Source organism: Diorhabda carinulata, chromosome 8, assembly GCF_026250575.1.
Source record: "Diorhabda carinulata isolate Delta chromosome 8, icDioCari1.1, whole genome shotgun sequence".
Classification (NCBI taxonomy): Eukaryota; Metazoa; Arthropoda; class Insecta; order Coleoptera; family Chrysomelidae; genus Diorhabda; species Diorhabda carinulata.
The window spans coordinates 22384232-22402168 of NC_079467.1; the positions used below are offsets into that span (position 1 = coordinate 22384232).

Genomic DNA, 17937 nt, shown 5'->3' on the forward strand with positions numbered 1-17937 from the left:
GAAATTACCTTTTTAGAATTCCGACTATAGAATTACTTTTCAGGACAATGAAGAATTATGAATGGATTATTATTCATTCCATGAAATATCTTGTGAAATTTTTTATTCACCATGAATAAATTAAAATTCTCAAGAACATTAATTTGCTCTAATCTAGCAATCAACTAAACACTATGTCAATATGACGTCATTTCCGCTTCCGTCAGAGTCGATGTTCTACATTTTCATCCTGAATCATTCTCTTTTGCTGTGAACCTTCGAAGGGATCGGTCGTGTTACTTCAGCTATTCAATTGAATTTGAATTTTACATTTTCAAGTGTATTTGAAGTATTAATATCGTCTTAATTGAAATAAATTTCGTGGTTTGTTCAAAAGAAAGTAATTATGTGAGTATTAATAATTTTTATATTTAATTTTATGCTTGGAATTTTCCAATATGTCTGCTTTAAGTACGTGATTCCTCAATTTTGTCATTAAAATTATAACTAGGTAAACATTAAAGAAACAAAAAATTAAATAGACAATTAAGTTTTTCCAAATAGTAATTTTTATCTCATTTTTGTGAATTTCATTCTAATTACAAATTACTAAAAAATTGTAATTGTAGCCGCCATTTTTATTTGAAATAAATTGGTGGTTTTGTATTAGTCATTTAAACTGGGTGTATTTAGGTTTGTGATAATAGTTGTTGCTAAGCAGTTTCTCTTGCCACGCCTTTATTAGTTAGAGGCCAACACATCCTTTGAACTACAATCAATACAAATAGCGCATACTCTGAAGGGTAGGAATTCAAACTCGCTCCACACAATATTGATTGTAGAATCAATTAATATTAGACTTCAGATTATCAAAGGTCGAAGATTATTTAGGTGATTGCGGAAGCAGGTTAATACAAAGACTTTTTTTTGTTTTCCTAGTATTTTTAATATTTAGTTCCTTTTCATCAATATGTATTTATATTTATTTCAATTTAATTGAATACAATTCTTAAAGCTCACGTTCATGCGCAGTATTAAATATGTTACGGTCTACAATCGCCAAGTTTGCGTCTACTGATAATTTACAAGGTTTTAAATATGTCTGCTTAGTATTGATGTGAAATTTGAAATAAATATTTCGCATCGATCCATGTGAAATTTAGTTCCACATGGATTTTCGTAACTTCTTATTTATTTTTGGCTGACTGTACTCCCAACTGCAACGATCAAATAAGTTTTGTTAGAATTGCCGCCATGTTTTTATGATCTCCCGTTTCGACCCACAACGTTGTTGAGAATATCAGACTTCTGACGATCGGTAGGCATTTTGTAGAAACTATACTATGGTGTTGGTGGCTTTGTTAGCGGTAATTATTTTAAATTAATTCAGGATATTTTCTGAATGTTTCAAATGCGCATACTCCACGAACAATAATTACAATTAGAGGTTAATATAAGAAAAATGGCAAGTACCTTGCTGGATTGAACACCCTTACCCAGTTTTGAGGATACAATTGGTGGATGTATTCAGAACAATTTCGGGGTTAGGAATTTATGCTCGAAGACATCAAAAATTATATTTCAAACTGCGCATTAATGTTATATTCAATATTTCTAATACGAACATAATATTTGGTATTAATTGAAACGTCGGAATTTCAACCGTCAAACATTACGATAACTTCTACTTTTATTTCAGGTCTTACAATCAACAAAGTGGTGGAAGTTTCCAACCTCGTTCTTCCGGTTTTTCCAATTTTAATTCTGGGGGCGGTTTCAGAAATGGGGGTGGGTATAATAAATCGGGAGGTAATTTTAATAGTAACGGTGGGGGATATAAAAATGACTCGTATTCTAAACCATACGGGCAAAATAATTTCCAGAATCGTAACGGGGGTGGATATCAGAATAACTTTAGAAACGATAGATTCGATAATGAGAGGAACGGTTTGAGAAAAGTAGAATGGGGAACTAAAAATTTGCGCCCCGTCGAGAAACACTTTTATGTACCTCATCCCGTGGTAGCAGGCCGAACGCCTTTCGAAGTCGAACAGTTTCGTAAAGCAAAAGAAATCACTGTAGAAGGTGAATCTCCTAATCCTATCCAGAATTTCGATGAAGCCAATTTTCCTGATTACATCTTAACTGAAATCTTTAACAAAGGGTATGAAGCACCTACCGCTATTCAATCTCAAGGGTGGCCGATTGCCATGAGCGGACATGACATGGTAGGTATTGCGCAAACAGGATCAGGAAAAACGTTAGCGTACATATTACCTGCTGCAATTCATATCAATAACCAACCTCCATTGAATAAAGGTGAAGGACCAATCGTTTTAGTCCTTGCTCCTACACGAGAACTCGCACAACAGATTCAAGAGGTTTCCAATGATTTTGGTAGGTCAACTAATATTCGTAATAGTTGTATCTTTGGCGGCGCTCCCAAGGGGCCCCAAGCTCGTGATCTACAAAGAGGTATTGAAATTTGCATTGCTACACCTGGTCGTTTGATTGATTTCTTGGAAAAGGGAGCCACCAATTTAGAAAGATGCACTTACTTAGTCTTGGACGAAGCTGATAGAATGTTGGATATGGGATTTGAACCCCAAATTCGTAAAATTCTTAGTCAGGTGAGACCAGATCGTCAAACGCTTATGTGGTCAGCTACTTGGCCCAAAGAAGTGAAAAAGTTGGCATCAGATTTCATGAAAAATCCCATTCAAATTAACGTTGGATCCAAGAATTTATCTGCTAATAACAATATTGTTCAGATCGTCGATGTCTGCCAGGAACACGAAAAGGAAACAAAGTAAGTTGACAAAATTTATTTAAGTAAAAAAATATCAATTTTGAACCACTTTCAGTTAAATAATATAATTCAGAGCTTGAAGTTTTTTTAGATTAACTCTTAATGTACCAGTAAAACCATGTATGTTTTTTATTAATATCCAACATTTTCTCAATTTTTCTAAAAAGTTGTAATTCTATATTCAATGTATATAATAATGAGCCAAATAGTTTCCAATGGAAAATTGTTTTTATCATTTTTTCACAAAATCCTTACTTCACATGATGAGACGGCAAAATGAAATAATCTGTGATTATTTGTACTGCACACCCTATTACCTCTAAGAAGACCTGATTTAACATCGCAAATATTTGATAGAGTTTGTAAACACTTCGGTTTTGTACAACAAATTTTTATTTTATTTCAAGGTTAGGATCTCTGCTACGAGAAATTAACGCCAACCCGGAACCTGGTTCCAAGATAATAATTTTTGTTGAAACTAAAAAGAAAGTTGAAGGAATTACACGATCTATAAGAAGTGTAGGTTGGTCGGCATTAGCAATGCACGGAGATAAAAGCCAACAGGAACGTGATTACGTTTTAAAAGAATTTAGATCAGGAAAATCTTCTATATTAGTAGCTACTGATGTAGCAGCGCGTGGGTTAGGTAAGTTCCAAACTTGAATGTCGGGCGGGAAAACAATGAAATCGGTTCATTTGGAATTATACCATGTTCATTTGTGATTTATTTTAATACCCCTTCAGTTGGGGAAGACGTAACTAAAAATTTTGTGGCGTAGTAGCATTTCGGATTGGGGATTTCAGACTGGTTACAGTTGTTTTATTATGGAAGTACAGAACTTCCTATTAACACATAATTTAAATATTGAACTTTTTCAATACAACACTATCGTTTTCTAAATTTAAATCCATACTGAAACTGTACTGTTTCTATTGATGGATTGAAAGTTAAAATATGTGCGTGTTTATATTAATTTTACTTATCAGTCTGGGCGCCCTTTTTTTATTTTTTCAGAGGCACATGCACGATGAGCGATTTTAAGTTTTTGCCTTTTTTGTGTTCTATGATAGGAATGCAATTCTGTTTCATGCGAGTGCCTCTATGAAGGCTGTCTCGCCCTATAATCGGGACGGTTCAGCTGGAAAAATGAAAATTTGAAGACCTTTGTAAGAGATTATTTTATATATAAATGATATGGCACTTGTTTTAACCTTCCCAATAGATCACTAAATTGTCAATCCTTTAATCACATTCCAGTATTTATACAATAAGAAATCTTTTGATAAACTTCATAACTCTTGAAAATCCTTTCAATTTATATTTCTTGGTGATCATCTCTACACCCTCCTTGTTCCTATTTCCTACCTACTGCTTAGAAAACCTGAGTTACTACGACGTGGGATTTTTGAGCACTTGAAAACAGATGTCATTAATGTCTTACCATTGGTCATTTTCTGCCATGTTTGAGTAGACCAAATATTTTGAGTCGCCAGTTTGGTGGCGCAGAAGGTCAACTGAAGCAAGCAGGAATTTTCTTTGCTACTATACCTTTATAAATCGGGTTTTCACTGTCACATCACAACTTCATGGATTTTCCTTTGAAACTGGTTAGTATGTTTTCAATTTTTTTTCAGTTTATTTAATTTGATTCAAATATTTCTATTAAATAAACAAAAAATTGTCTATCAATTAATAAGTATGAAATTTTTATTTTACTCAATTCATTTAAGTATTTTTATTTCTAAAAATTTATTTTTCTATTTATTTAGGGACTAGAAATTTATACAGATTAAACTTGATAAGACAAACTATTATTAACCCATTATAATTGTAATGGATATTTTAACATTATTTTTGGTCACTGAGCTAAAGAAATATTCAAAGAAAATCATACAAAATCTTGAAATATATTTTGTTTTATTTCTAATAAAAATTTCTTTAGTTCAGTTTTAGTTGAACAAATAATATAACTTTGTTTTCATTATTTAGATGTTGAAGGGATAAAATACGTTGTAAATTACGATTATCCCCATTCTTCTGAAGACTATATACATAGAATTGGCAGAACTGGTCGTTCCGATTCTATTGGTACATCCTACGCGTTTTTCACACCTTCCAATTTCAAACACGCTAGGGATTTGGTGTCCGTCCTCAATGAAACTAACCAGGTAAATAATTTAATTTGTAAAATTTTAACAAAGATTCGCACTTACACTATCAGTCAAATTTGTTGGAAGTGCATTATTGTAATTAAATGAATGGATTATGGAGTAGGTCAAAACCTTTTGACCGGTAGTGTATTTGTCTTAATTTTTTTGATCAAATTAAATTACATTTCATTGCCTAATTAATTTCTGAAAAATCATTTTTTGACACAATTTTAAATTTTCTTCTCACAAATAAAGCTACAAAAGAAAAGGTAATGTAGTCACCAAAATAAACTTATATTAATACATCAAAAGTTCTTTTTTTTATTTATTATTTATATAATTTTATATTTATAATTTATATAATTTCAAGAGAATCTCCATAAATTATTTTTTGTAATTTTTTTACCGAAATTTCCCCTGCTCGCCCTCTGATTTTCAACAAATTTGCTCCTCTAAAAATTTTTTGTAAATAATTCAAGCTGTAGAAAAAGTATGGGTAATAAATTGGATTAATTTTTGTGAACTTTTTAAAATCTCGAAATAGCTTCAATATTCACTCTATCAAAAGTTTTGTCCTTTCAATTTGGCATGCCTTAGCTGAGACTGACGGTTAAGCATGAGTGCTTTTGAAAGGGATATTAATTTGGGAAATATGCCTTCGGTGTCCACACCATTACTGTCTGGATCCCATCCTCAAGTTTCCCTACATTTAATCAAAAATTACTTCTTTTAATCAATTACACGTTAAATTTGAACTAAAATGTTTTTCTATGTAAATTGTATTTTATTTTTCAGGTTGTAAATCCAAAATTGAATGAAATAGCCAATAAAACGAATAATTTCGGTAAAGGGGGTTCCCGTTGGGGAAACGGTGGATTTAATAAGGGTGGTTATAATCAGGGTTTTAAGAAATTCAGTGTTCCCAATACATACCAGAAAGGATACAACAATGGTGAGATATTCAAATATTTCCATTGTTTCCAGAAACAAATTTATTTTCACTGAATGAAGATTATTTATTTTCTTGTCACTGATTATTTTTTTCTTTTTGTTTCAGGGTATTAAGTATGTGTAATCGTGTATACAGGTGTATTACGTTGGATTTTTTTAAATATTTATCAGTATTAGAATGCATATTGTAAATGCATTTTTCGTTAAATAATTTTTTTTATAATTTGATATGACATGTAGTATTTAGAACAGTTTTACTCCCTATGTAGAATCCCTCTGTTGATTTTTCTCATATTAGTTTTACCCAATGAATGGAGACTAAAAATTTCGATCAACTGTAGGATTCTTATTGATGGGACTGGAGAATCTGACTCCATATCTGATTGGTTACTCAGAACCTTTTGTCCTACACAATTTTTTTTGTGGTTGTAATTCTGTGATAAATTATTTATTTCTAGATTAAAAGATTACTTTGACTGTATGTGCGAAGTACACAATAAAGCAGATTAAAGAGTATGAAGTCGTTTTATTATTTATTCTTCCATCCTATAATCAATGAATTTTAAATTAAGGAAATAGATAAATCTATTGAATTTTTATTAAACTGCGTATAAGCAATGGAACTTTGAAAAATTCCAAATTTGTTGAAATACATTTTAAGATGTGAACAGAAATAAAATTTATGGGAATCTGTTAAGCGAATCTAGCTTCTAGCAATTTAGAATGCGTATGATTCGTTACTCATTTCCGATATTTGGATTTGTTCAACAATCAATTTAGATTACCTGAAATCAGTTTAATTAATGATCACCAATGCGCATTTGTACGAAAATATTCAAATTATTATTTGGCATTAACATAATCAATGATTAACTGAATATGTGTGATATGGAAATTAAGTATTTAGAAATGAACTACAATTTTGAAAGGGCGCATGCAATCTGTCCTAAATTGATTTGGAATTAAAACAGCTACAGTGAAATACTATTAATATTCGCGGGTCTTATTCCAAATCAGTGTAGGACCGACCGCAAACGCACTTTAAAAATCGTCGTTCGCGCGAAGAGGTTTTGTGTAGTTGACTTTGTACACAAATAATAAAAAGGAAAGCGTCGGTTTGTCACTCTTTCTATGCGCTATTAAAACCAACAGTTATTTTCCTCATTTCCACCACTGGCAATCATGGCGATCTAATCAGAATATAGTAAAGAGATTTAGAAAGTACTATATCGACATGTATGTAATATTTCTATATGGACAATTTCTATAAATGGAAGCTGTTCTGACCAAGGAAGACAAAATGACAACGATTTTTCTATCCTCCAAGGTTTCAGCTCGGTCCTGCGCAGTAGAGATAAATTGTCACGAACGAGAGAGAAAATGAATACTGTCGGCACCATAACGTGAGACGTTTGTTCCCATAAGAACTGTCAATATAGGATTATTACATAAATGTATACCGATAATCTTTATTTCAGCAGTTTGGGCTCACTTGAACAAGCTACAACACTTTTTCTCTCTCTCTCTGTTTAATGTTAACTCTATTTATTGTCAGCTCAGTTCATGTAGGGATATGTTCGTTTAAAAACTTGGTAAACGGTTTCAAAATCAGATGGAATGTCTTCACAGTTACCTGAATTTGTATATGAAAAAGTATCTGTCAAAATATTTCAATAATAAACTATGATATTAAGGTTTGTAACTCCATATATTTCAATTCATCTACAATTGCTACATTTATACCATAATCCTTTGTCATCACCATTATCATTCTGGAAGGTGAAGGGGGAATAAATTAATTAATTAATAAATTAGTTATTCACCAATTATTATGAAGTGATTAGAGTCATCGATCACTTTCCGAACAACTGAAGCGCGATCCGGATTACATTTTAACATTCAGATCATGATCGAGTGAACCCTATTAGTTTCCGAAAAGCCATTTATATAATTATTATCAATGCGTTAGAACTTAAACATACAGTGGCATTCTTAAATTTTACAGTTTACCTCTATTTCACATTTTCCTAGAAGGTCGAATAAACTATTTTCTATTAATGTTTCTTTTTGCAATGGTTCTAGAATGAGTCAGCGATCTCTTCGGAGAACTGTAGCTAGTTCCGTGATTGGCAGAAAGGTTTTTGTTATCTTCGTCTAACATATATAATATGATTCTCTCTCCCTCGCTCCTTTGTACTTTGAGTTTCAAAACGAACGTAGACTGTAATCTTCCGTTTTCCTGTTATATTTCTGCCATATTTTGGTGGTAGCAAATACGTCAGTTCTGTTGAAGGAATAAAATTTGAAGATTTATGAATCATTAAAAGTTCTAGGTAAAAGTAAAAAACTTATAGTTATGTATTTTAATGTCAATTGTAATTATATCTGTTATTTAGGTGAATGACGAAGAGTAACTCAATTACATGATTATTCATTGACGCGATTGGCGATTCGAGACGTAAAGAAAAATCTAGAATATTTACGTGTTTCCCTCATTCATCTGAAAGTTTTGAAATGTGAGTCTTATTTTTCATTGTTTGGTTATTTCTATTCATCGTATATTTTACTATTTGATTCACTGTATTTGTAATATTTTACATTCATTACAAAATGGCCGTGTGAATTAAGCATTCGTTATCATAGCTATTGACTACAAATTGTAAAGTGGTGTTTATTTTCATATATTTATAAAATAATGATCGAAACAACAACACGTTGCTTCCTTAAATGTTAATTATGCTCATATTTGGGAAATAATTTTTTGGACCTTTGACATTTTAATTTGATTGATTTTCAGTCAATCAGAAACAAGCATCTTTAAATTTGTTCTGAAGTATGTGCTTGAAAAAATAAAATTATTCGAGTCGTGAAATTATGCAGATTTTTAATTTTGAAAAATCAGTATGTGGTGTTAGATGTGACTATATTGGACAAGGAACAAGTTCTATAGTTATATCAGATAAATGGGCTACTGTTATATAGTGTTTGAACAAAGTGGTTACACTTACTAGATTAAGAAATGGTAATTTGCGATTTAGCTGTAAAATGGGAGACAGATAAGTGGAAAACATATTGCAAGAATGTAAACTTAGAAAATTGTGGATTGATTAAATAGCACTAGCAATGAAGACAGGGAAATCTGGCTGTACTGCTTACAATTATGTTTAGTATATCATTCATTTAACAAATTCTGTAGTAAATTCAGGTCAAATTAAGTTTTTGAATTTCCTTTGTCGTTAGAGTTTTAATTGGCTGGCCCTAATTGGTACAATGTTATTTCACAAAACTACAAAATACTTTTCTTCTTTAGACATTTGTTTCAAGTGTCAGCATGTTATAAACTTGAACTAAACATTTGCATTTGATTAGAGAGTTCCTGGAAACCCTGTATTTATTTCATACTCAGTCTCTTTTCCTTTGCCTTTGTGTAAAAAACAATAATTAGAAAATTGCGAACTCATTTTTACATTAAAGTCTCTTATTCTTTCACCAGTTAGGAAAATTTCAATAAATCATGTTATATTCTCTAAAGATAATACAAGGAATGTGTATATAGTGTGTAACAGAAAGACATTAAGAAAATTTCAATGTGGTTAGTATAATGTTTATTTCTAGGTCCTTTGGAAGACAAGGTGGTGGAGGAGCTGGAAGTAGTGGTGGCTCATTTCGAGGTCGTGATAATTTTTCCAACAGTGGTGGAAATGACAGAAGTGTAGGTGGAGGTCGCAATAATTCTGGAGGCGGCAGCAGTTTTCGTGGGAATGATAGTGGAGGATTTAGAAGTGGTGGAGGTCGGGGAGGCAGTGGAAGTGGTTTTCGAAGTGGAGGTGGAGGAAGTGGGGGATTTAGAAGTGGAGGAGGGGGAGGTGGTGGTTTTCGAAGTGGCGGAGGCGGCAGTGGGGGAGGTAGATTCGGAGGAGGTGGGGGCCGAGGTGGTGCTAATAGAGGCCCTCAAGGAAACCGTCTTTATAGACCCCAATGGGACAACATTCAATTGAGGCCATTTAAAAAAGATTTTTATGTTCCTCATCCTTCAGTAGCTAATAGATCACCATATGAAGTTGAGCAGTATCGTAGAGCAAAGGAAATAACCATTGATGGAAACGCTCCCAATCCCATACAACATTTTGATGAAGCTGTATTTCCTGATTATGTTATGAAAGAAGTTGCAAATCAAGGTTATGATCAACCTACTCCAATTCAAGCTCAAGGATGGCCAATAGCATTGAGTGGAAAGGATCTAGTTGGTATTGCACAAACAGGTTCTGGTAAAACACTGGCTTACATACTTCCTGCAATAGTACATATCAACAACCAACCTCCTATAAGTAGAGGTGATGGTCCAATTGCACTTGTTTTGGCTCCTACCAGAGAATTGGCCCAACAAATTCAACAAGTGGCCAGTGATTTTGGAAGTTCCTCCTATGTTAGAAATACTTGTATATTTGGTGGGGCTCCAAAAGGGCCGCAAGCAAGAGATTTAGAAAGAGGTGTTGAGATTTGTATAGCTACTCCAGGTCGCCTCATTGATTTTCTTGAAAAAGGCACAACAAATCTTGAAAGATGCACATACCTGGTACTTGATGAAGCTGATAGAATGTTGGATATGGGTTTTGAACCACAAATTAGAAAAATTCTTGAACAAATCAGACCCGACAGACAAACTTTAATGTGGTCCGCAACTTGGCCAAAAGAAGTGAGAAAACTAGCTACAGACTTTTTAAAAGATTATGTACAAGTTAACATTGGATCTCTCCAGCTTTCGGCCAATCATAATATACTCCAAATTGTTGATGTTTGTCAAGAATTTGAAAAAGAATTCAAGTGAGTAGCAATAATTTATACTTGTAACAAAAATATTGTTTTTTTATGACACAATTATTAAAATAACATCAATATTGAAAAATGCAATAGATAGTAAAAAAATAATATGAGTTTATGTTTTTATAAATTGGAAGTTTATATCAAACAGTAAAATTAATAAACTTCCTAATTAGAATAGAACAAACTGATACAGTCACAAATTTTGTAAAAAAAATTTCAATTTTGTCCGCCCTCAATAAAAATTTGCACTCTTACAGGCTTAATCAACTTTTGCAAGAAATAGGAAATAATAATGAGCCCGATGCCAAAATTTTGATCTTTGTTGAAACTAAAAAGAAGGCAGAAGCAATAACAAGGGCAATAAAAAGATTTGGCTGGCCAGCAGTATGCATGCATGGAGATAAAAGCCAACAAGAACGAGATTTTGTTCTAAATGAATTTAGAAATGGAAAATCCACTATTTTGGTTGCTACAGATGTAGCTGCTAGAGGATTAGGTGAGCATTAAGTTCATGCAAATGATATTAGGAATCGAACCATGTTCAGTTTTGAAATTTTGCATATTAACATCAGTGCTAAAATTTGGGTACTGTTGTCTATAGTAGCATTTTTTGTGGGATTTCCAGACTGGTTTGGTGAGCTGATATTTATATATTTTTTCCCCGATGCTGAGATATCACATCCTTTTCGTATTTCATACAATGCAGTAGATTGACATACTGAATTCTAGATTTTATATCTTTTATTCATTGTTTTGATAATAATGTTTCATTTTATAAAAAAAAACTTGGGAGGTTGTAATCATCTCTTGTCTTTCTCATAATAAAAAACAAATAGATTTTATTTCGTTATTGATGCTTGTTACATTTAAATGCTGTCTCTGAGTTCTAACATCACAAATTTTTCAAATAGTAACTTTTCAGGTGAGGAATCATCTTATTTTTTGTATATACTTTGTGATACTCTGATTTTCTAGTAAATAGCATGAAAATATCAAAATTAATACTGTGGTCTATGAAGCCTAAATGACAATATGTCAAATTTGTATTTTCTTCTTGGGTTGGGTTTTAAGCTAGACATTAATTACATGTTCTCTACTAACCAACCAACAAATTAAATTTAAATTAATAAGTTTCAGTCAAAAATGTATTACACTAATCTTACCACTCTTTGGAACTGAAAAAAATTATTGGTTTTGTTTTTTTACTTACTTGTTAGTATCTTCATTAGTTTACAAATTACGGGAACGTGAAAAATATTTTCTACCACAATCAAATGTGTATATCAAAAATCATTATTGCCATTAATACAAATTGTTGTTTTTTGAGTTTTCTAATAGTTTGATTTGTCTTTTGTTAAGTTCTATAATTATTTCTCTTTAATAGAAAATTGATTTACAAATTAAATTCTGTTCAACTTTTCTAAGTAACTAAGAATATTCAGGATTAACATGTGTATATTAAAGACTCTTGGTATACATTATTAATGAGGATTTACTTTTTACTAGAATTTTTTTTTTCGGTGGAAAAAGTTTCTAAATGATGAAACTTTGTTAGATTGATGCTCAGTAGTTTTTCAGAGGGGCAAATAGACCCCTCAAGGCAATTGTTTATTTGTTAAAACACATTTCGTATCTGATAATTATGCATTAAAGCCATTGTACCAATAGTGACATCACATTTCTGAGACCTCACTGTACAACAGCTACTTTACATAAAAATACATGAGTGGTGTGTATTTAGGGACATTTTAATCTATTCTATCTATCCATACTTCTACTACTTACTTTTTTAACTTTTTTGTAAAACTAAGAATACTAATTTGTGCTTACATTTGACAAAATGAATAAGTGAATTTCTTAAAGATGTTGGTTAATAAAATAGAAGTTTCTACTTTGATACTTTCACTATAGAGCAGTCTTATTAGATATTAGGCTTGCGAGGTCAATAATAACAGTTTATATTTATTTTTAATATTAAGTTATAGATATATTTTATTTTGACACTTGATTAATCAGTCTGGTTTATTCCTTTGTTTCAGAGGCACATGCAGGATGAGCGTACATAGCAATTAAATATAAATATGAAACGAAAACAAAAACGTTTTGCTTATGATACGCCTTTGTTGTGTTCTTACTTAAAGGATGCAATTCTGTTTCTTGCGGTGCCTCTGGCTGTCTGCACCCCACTTTGAAGTGGATCAGAAGACCGATGGGGATATGGCACTTAGAATACAACTACTGGGGCACTCTGTCACTTCAAACATTGAAAACCTGTTACACACTTCTGGCTTACTTGAGGGCTGCCACTACAATAATTAATTTAATGATTGTGTTAAATTGATAGGAATTGAGCTGAATAAGGAGGAATTAGCTTTTATTTTGACAAAAATACATTGATGATGTTTTCTCATGGACTTTTATAAAAATGTGCTTCATGTGTTAGTCCCAAGATAAAACAAAAATATTTCGTTCACAACTTTACTTATTGTGTATCAAATATATGAACTACTTTATACGATTCAATATTATATCAGTTCTACATAATTTTGACTCAATTTATCTGAGTATATCAGAGGAATTTTTGTGGTAATTATTGACACAACTCGTTTTTACTATTTTATAAGAATAGTAGAAATGTAAATATACAGTTGTTATGGTCAAATTAGTTTGACTACGAATTTCCAGCTTAATGAAAGATATGAATTACCATCTATTGAGTGACTCAAGATGACTGAACATTGTTTAATTTAACCAATGTCTCATTACACTATTATGTTTGTATTAAATATGTCTAATTACATCAACAGCTGGAAAACTGATTCTTTATTTTCTTTATCTCTTCAATGTTTTAGAAATCCAAATATATGTTTATACTGGAAAAATCTATGACTGTATTTTGTAATTTAGAGCTCTAAACTCGTGATTATTTTTTAACTGGATTATGTGGTAGCCCCCCATATTTAAATGTGATCAACGATTTTAGTTCCATTTGTTAGATAGTTTTATAGGGAAATTTATATAAAAACTTGTTTGTATAAAATCTGTTGTCATCGAAGACTGATAGGATTAAAGCCAGAAGTGAAATAAAAGTGCCCCATTGCATGTAGCTCGGCTTATCGGTCAACCTTCCAGGAAATCGTATTAAAATTGGCCGAGCTGCGTTTCATATCAGAAAAAATGTCATCCTGTCGGTCCTGCAGTGAATAAAAAGGAATATGACGTCGATGCGTACCTGAATGTTGATTTTTTCAAATGTATTAAGTTACGCAAGAAATAGTATGCGTCACTATCCCAACACTGCAGCAGCCAACTTACAATTGCTACTATAGCTGTTAACACAATGAATTCTTAAAAACTTCAGAGCAACATGGATTTTTATTCAGTTTTATGGTTAGTATTCTCGTTCCATTTTATTTGTTACTATTTTTAGTTCTAGTTGAATGTTTTATTTAAAAAAATTTTTGGTGATCGAGCATTCTTTAATTCAATGGTTCTAATATTATAGCTCGAGTAACATGTGAAGAGTTTTTGATAAAACTAGTGACTATTGATCACATTCCAAAGATTGAAATCTGGGCTATTAGCTAGCTGGTCAAATCGTTGCTGTGATTATAATCTCTTGGATAATTTTTCCATATGTGGTCCAGCTTTTTATGCTCAAGATTTTTCTGTTAACAAACCGAGTGAAAGATTTTAATAAGTAAATAATTTCCCCATACGAATTATGATGTTGGTCTGTATTAAAGTCACTACATACCATTGCTAATCCAGTGCCACACTATATTTAAGTTGTATGCAACATAGTGCAAGTTTTTTGTTCAATTTGTATATTGGGACACGTCAATAATTGCCAAATACGCAAAATTTGTTCTCATTATACAGTAGGAAGGTCCAGTCTCAGGCACTTCATATAGCTTTCGACTACATTCACAGTATGCCCAATTTTCAAAGGTTACCCCTTTTTTAGTAAATGAAAAAAATCTTTTACCTATGATTCCTGTCATATTGAACACAAAGGGGTTTCTTGACATGAGAATCTCAAAAAAGCTGAAAACATTTTTTGGAATCTCCTAAATACATGATACATACCGAGGTCAATGTAAAAAATTTTGCCCTAGTGTTTGAAGATGCAAATATCTGTCATGATTCCTGACCTGGTCTAATGTCTTCCTGTTTTTTTGGGACACTCCTTCTAGAAATCGAAGATTTTACTACTTTTACTTGTGAGAAGAATTCTCCAATTAACGCAATATCTGCAACACATTCTTTTGGGATGGTGAGATTATCATTTTGACGAACTTTAGCCACAAAGTCAAACCAGTAATAGAAACATAAAGTTCTTTCATAATTTTTTCCAAATTACAAATTATGCGTTAATTTTGTAGGAAACTGTTGGTTAGTGTTGAAGCTGATTTGAATATGTAGTTACAATTATAATAATTGATAAACATTTTTATAATATCGGTAAATTTCTGAAAAATGTATTGGTTTGATTACTCAAATGAAGTTGACACAAATTTGATTCTTGAACATCATTTTGTTAAGAGTAAAAAATTTTAATTAACAACAAAGGTCTAGAACAGGGGAATAGGTTAACATCTAAATGCACCTTTACGGAAGCCTAATTCTAGTTTGGCAATCTCTCTTATCATACACGGTGTTCCCTAACTTTATTCATCTCTTGTTGTGAAAATAAAAATGGATATTGAAAATAATCAGGAAATTTTGGGACATGATGAACTTTTCCTAGTAATTTCCAAGGTAAAATTACTCCACAGGGAATATTTTTAACGCCATTGGATAATATAATTTGTCGTGGTTCTCAACTATATTAGAATTTAATAACTAGTTGTAAATAAAGCCATACAACCATTTTCTAAAGCTTTGTTGTCAGACGATTATAACTACAAATTTACAATTTTTGGAAAATCGAAAACATTCAACTAGTGTTTGAAAAAAAAATCACTTTTCCAAAAAAGCTATTTTTACATATTATTTTGCACATATTAGAGCCAAGGTAATGTACCGTTTATTATCTAGGTGTCGGAATTGTGCTACATTAAAGTGGTATTTTGGTTATTTTGTTTATTTCTTTTTTAAAATAAGTATTTAACCAAGATTTCTACACCTTAATTGATAAGAAGCGATTGTTGTATTTATAACAAGTTGATATATTGGTTTAGAATTTTTCTTTAATGTAATACAAAAATTTATTTTTAAATGAGCGGTTATTGTACATTGAACTTGTAAAAATTGCTAAATGTCCATCTGGAAAAGTGATGTAACTCATTTTGTGGTACATCATCTAATCTGTTTGTATTAATTAGATGTGGATGGAATAAAATATGTTGTAAATTTTGACTATCCAAACTCTTCCGAAGACTACATTCATAGGATAGGTCGAACAGGAAGATCAGACACAACTGGTACTTCCTATGCTTTCTTTACTCCAGCCAATTCAAGACAAGCAAGAGATCTTCTATCAGTTTTGAAGGAAGCTAATCAGGTAACTAGAAATTACTAGATATAAATTGATGTTCAAAAAATTCTAAGACAAAATTGAGGTAGCTGATTTTTGTTTCTCAATTATATTAATATATGTGAGAGTATGCATTGAAAATTCGTAAGGTGCATCACTTTTCATAATCAATTTGTAATTTATTTTGATTTTTAAAGTTTTTTTCTGATTTAATTGAGTTTGATTAATATTTTCAGGTGATAAACCCAAAACTTGCTGATATCGCGAATCGACCTTCTAGTTTCGCAAAAAGTGGAGGTTTTAGTAAATACGGTGGTAAAGATCGTATGGGAGGCGGTGGTCGTGGTGGAGGTGGCCGAGGAGGAGGCGGCCTCCGAAACGGACCTGGAGGTAATAGATCTGGTGGAGGCGGTAGGTCATTGGGAGGCGGAGGTGGTGGTAGACCAGGAGGTCCTAGAAATGGAGCAGGAGGACCCGGAGGTGATAGTACCAGTGGAGGTGTAGGATTTAGATCTAGGTATGCTGAACCAATTACTTAATTCATTTGTTAATTTTATGCACTTTGGTTGCCATTAAGGAATATCTATCTATTTTACTTAAGGTTGGATTTTGTTGCTAAATTATATAGAAACTCTTTGTGTACAAGCAAATATTATATAAGTTACACTTTGAGATACATAACAAATTTCGATTTGTAACAATAACGGCTCCTACTTGCAAATTTTATTTTTTAGGGATAATAGTACCGGCAGACCTACTAGATTTAGTGGAGGTTCAGGCGGTAATGCAGGTAGTGGAAGAATGGGCGGTGGTTCTGGTGTGGGCAATAGCAGTGGACCAGGTAGAATGGGAGGTGGCGGACTCGGTGGAGGCCCAGGAAATCGCATGGGAGGTGGACCGGGTGCCATAGTGGGAAATAGATCTGCTGCTACTAATGGATTTGCTAATAGATCAGCTCGTAAGTAATTTTAATATTAAATTTACTTGAAATGAGATTGAAATTGAACTAATTTTATTGCACACTTTGGGTTACTAGACAAATTTCAATTTTGTCACAGGTAAATGGTTCGTTTTGTGCTATATTATATAGAAATTTGAAGAATAATATGTGTACCCCTTTTTCCATTGCACAAAGTAACTTCAAATTTCAACATTATCTATGTATATTTACATGTATCAGTACTGAGTTAGAGAAGAAGAGCCACTAATAATAAAAGTCACATATAATGTTGATGTTAATTGCAATAACAATCAAACTATTTCAACTAATACTGATCTTTAATTGGGTCTAACTATTTGTTTGATAAATTTTAGCATAACATTAACAATTGAAAATCTTTTGCCGGTTCGTTAGTAAATTGGAATTTACTTTTTATTCAAATATTGATTATTAAGGTTGTTTATAGTCATAAGTTATTTTATTTTTTTTTAGCATACTAGTTTGATGATTAGAGGAAACTCGATGTTTCAGTATTCTTCAGATGCATTCCCGTGCGTCCCATATAGATCATTCTATAAAATTGATATGCCGTCTCTCTTCAACATGTCCTGCATGTTTTATGTTTATTTAGAATATTTTTTATGGATTTCGATGGAAAAAATGTAATAACTGTGATTAGACTAAGACAGTTTTAATTTTGACTTGTAACTTATTTTACTTAAAATAGATATTAATACAGAATTATTTATAATATTATTTATGTTTCTTTTCATTCTATTTGCTTTGTATCCTGTGAACTATTAA

The 17937-nt window shown here is 31.9% G+C and overlaps 2 protein-coding genes across 4 annotated transcripts; both read left to right on the forward strand.

The window, feature by feature from the left end:
• Positions 1-59: 59 nt before the first annotated feature.
• On the forward strand, positions 60-6406 carry LOC130897239 (ATP-dependent RNA helicase p62-like). 3 transcript variants are annotated; one of them, XM_057805994.1, is made up of 6 exons: positions 60-387; positions 1679-2788; positions 3196-3434; positions 4779-4957; positions 5735-5891; positions 5997-6406. In XM_057805994.1, coding segments are annotated over exons 1-6 (1695 nt in total). In that variant the 5' UTR covers positions 60-385; the 3' UTR covers positions 6005-6406. The 3 variants fall into 3 exon arrangements, 2 of the variants coding, with proteins under 2 accessions (XP_057661977.1, XP_057661976.1); XR_009059676.1 differs by lacking the exon at positions 5997-6406 and having other exon boundaries at positions 185-387; positions 3196-4396; positions 5735-5878; XM_057805993.1 differs by having other exon boundaries at positions 185-387; positions 5735-6406.
• A 1677-nt stretch (positions 6407-8083) lies between these two features.
• On the forward strand, positions 8084-17887 carry LOC130897553 (uncharacterized). The gene is made up of 8 exons (XM_057806475.1): positions 8084-8223; positions 8287-8406; positions 9506-10714; positions 10972-11210; positions 16042-16220; positions 16430-16710; positions 16928-17151; positions 17626-17887. Coding segments are annotated over exons 2-8 (2142 nt in total). The 5' UTR covers positions 8084-8223; positions 8287-8404; the 3' UTR covers positions 17634-17887.
• Positions 17888-17937: the final 50 nt, after the last annotated feature.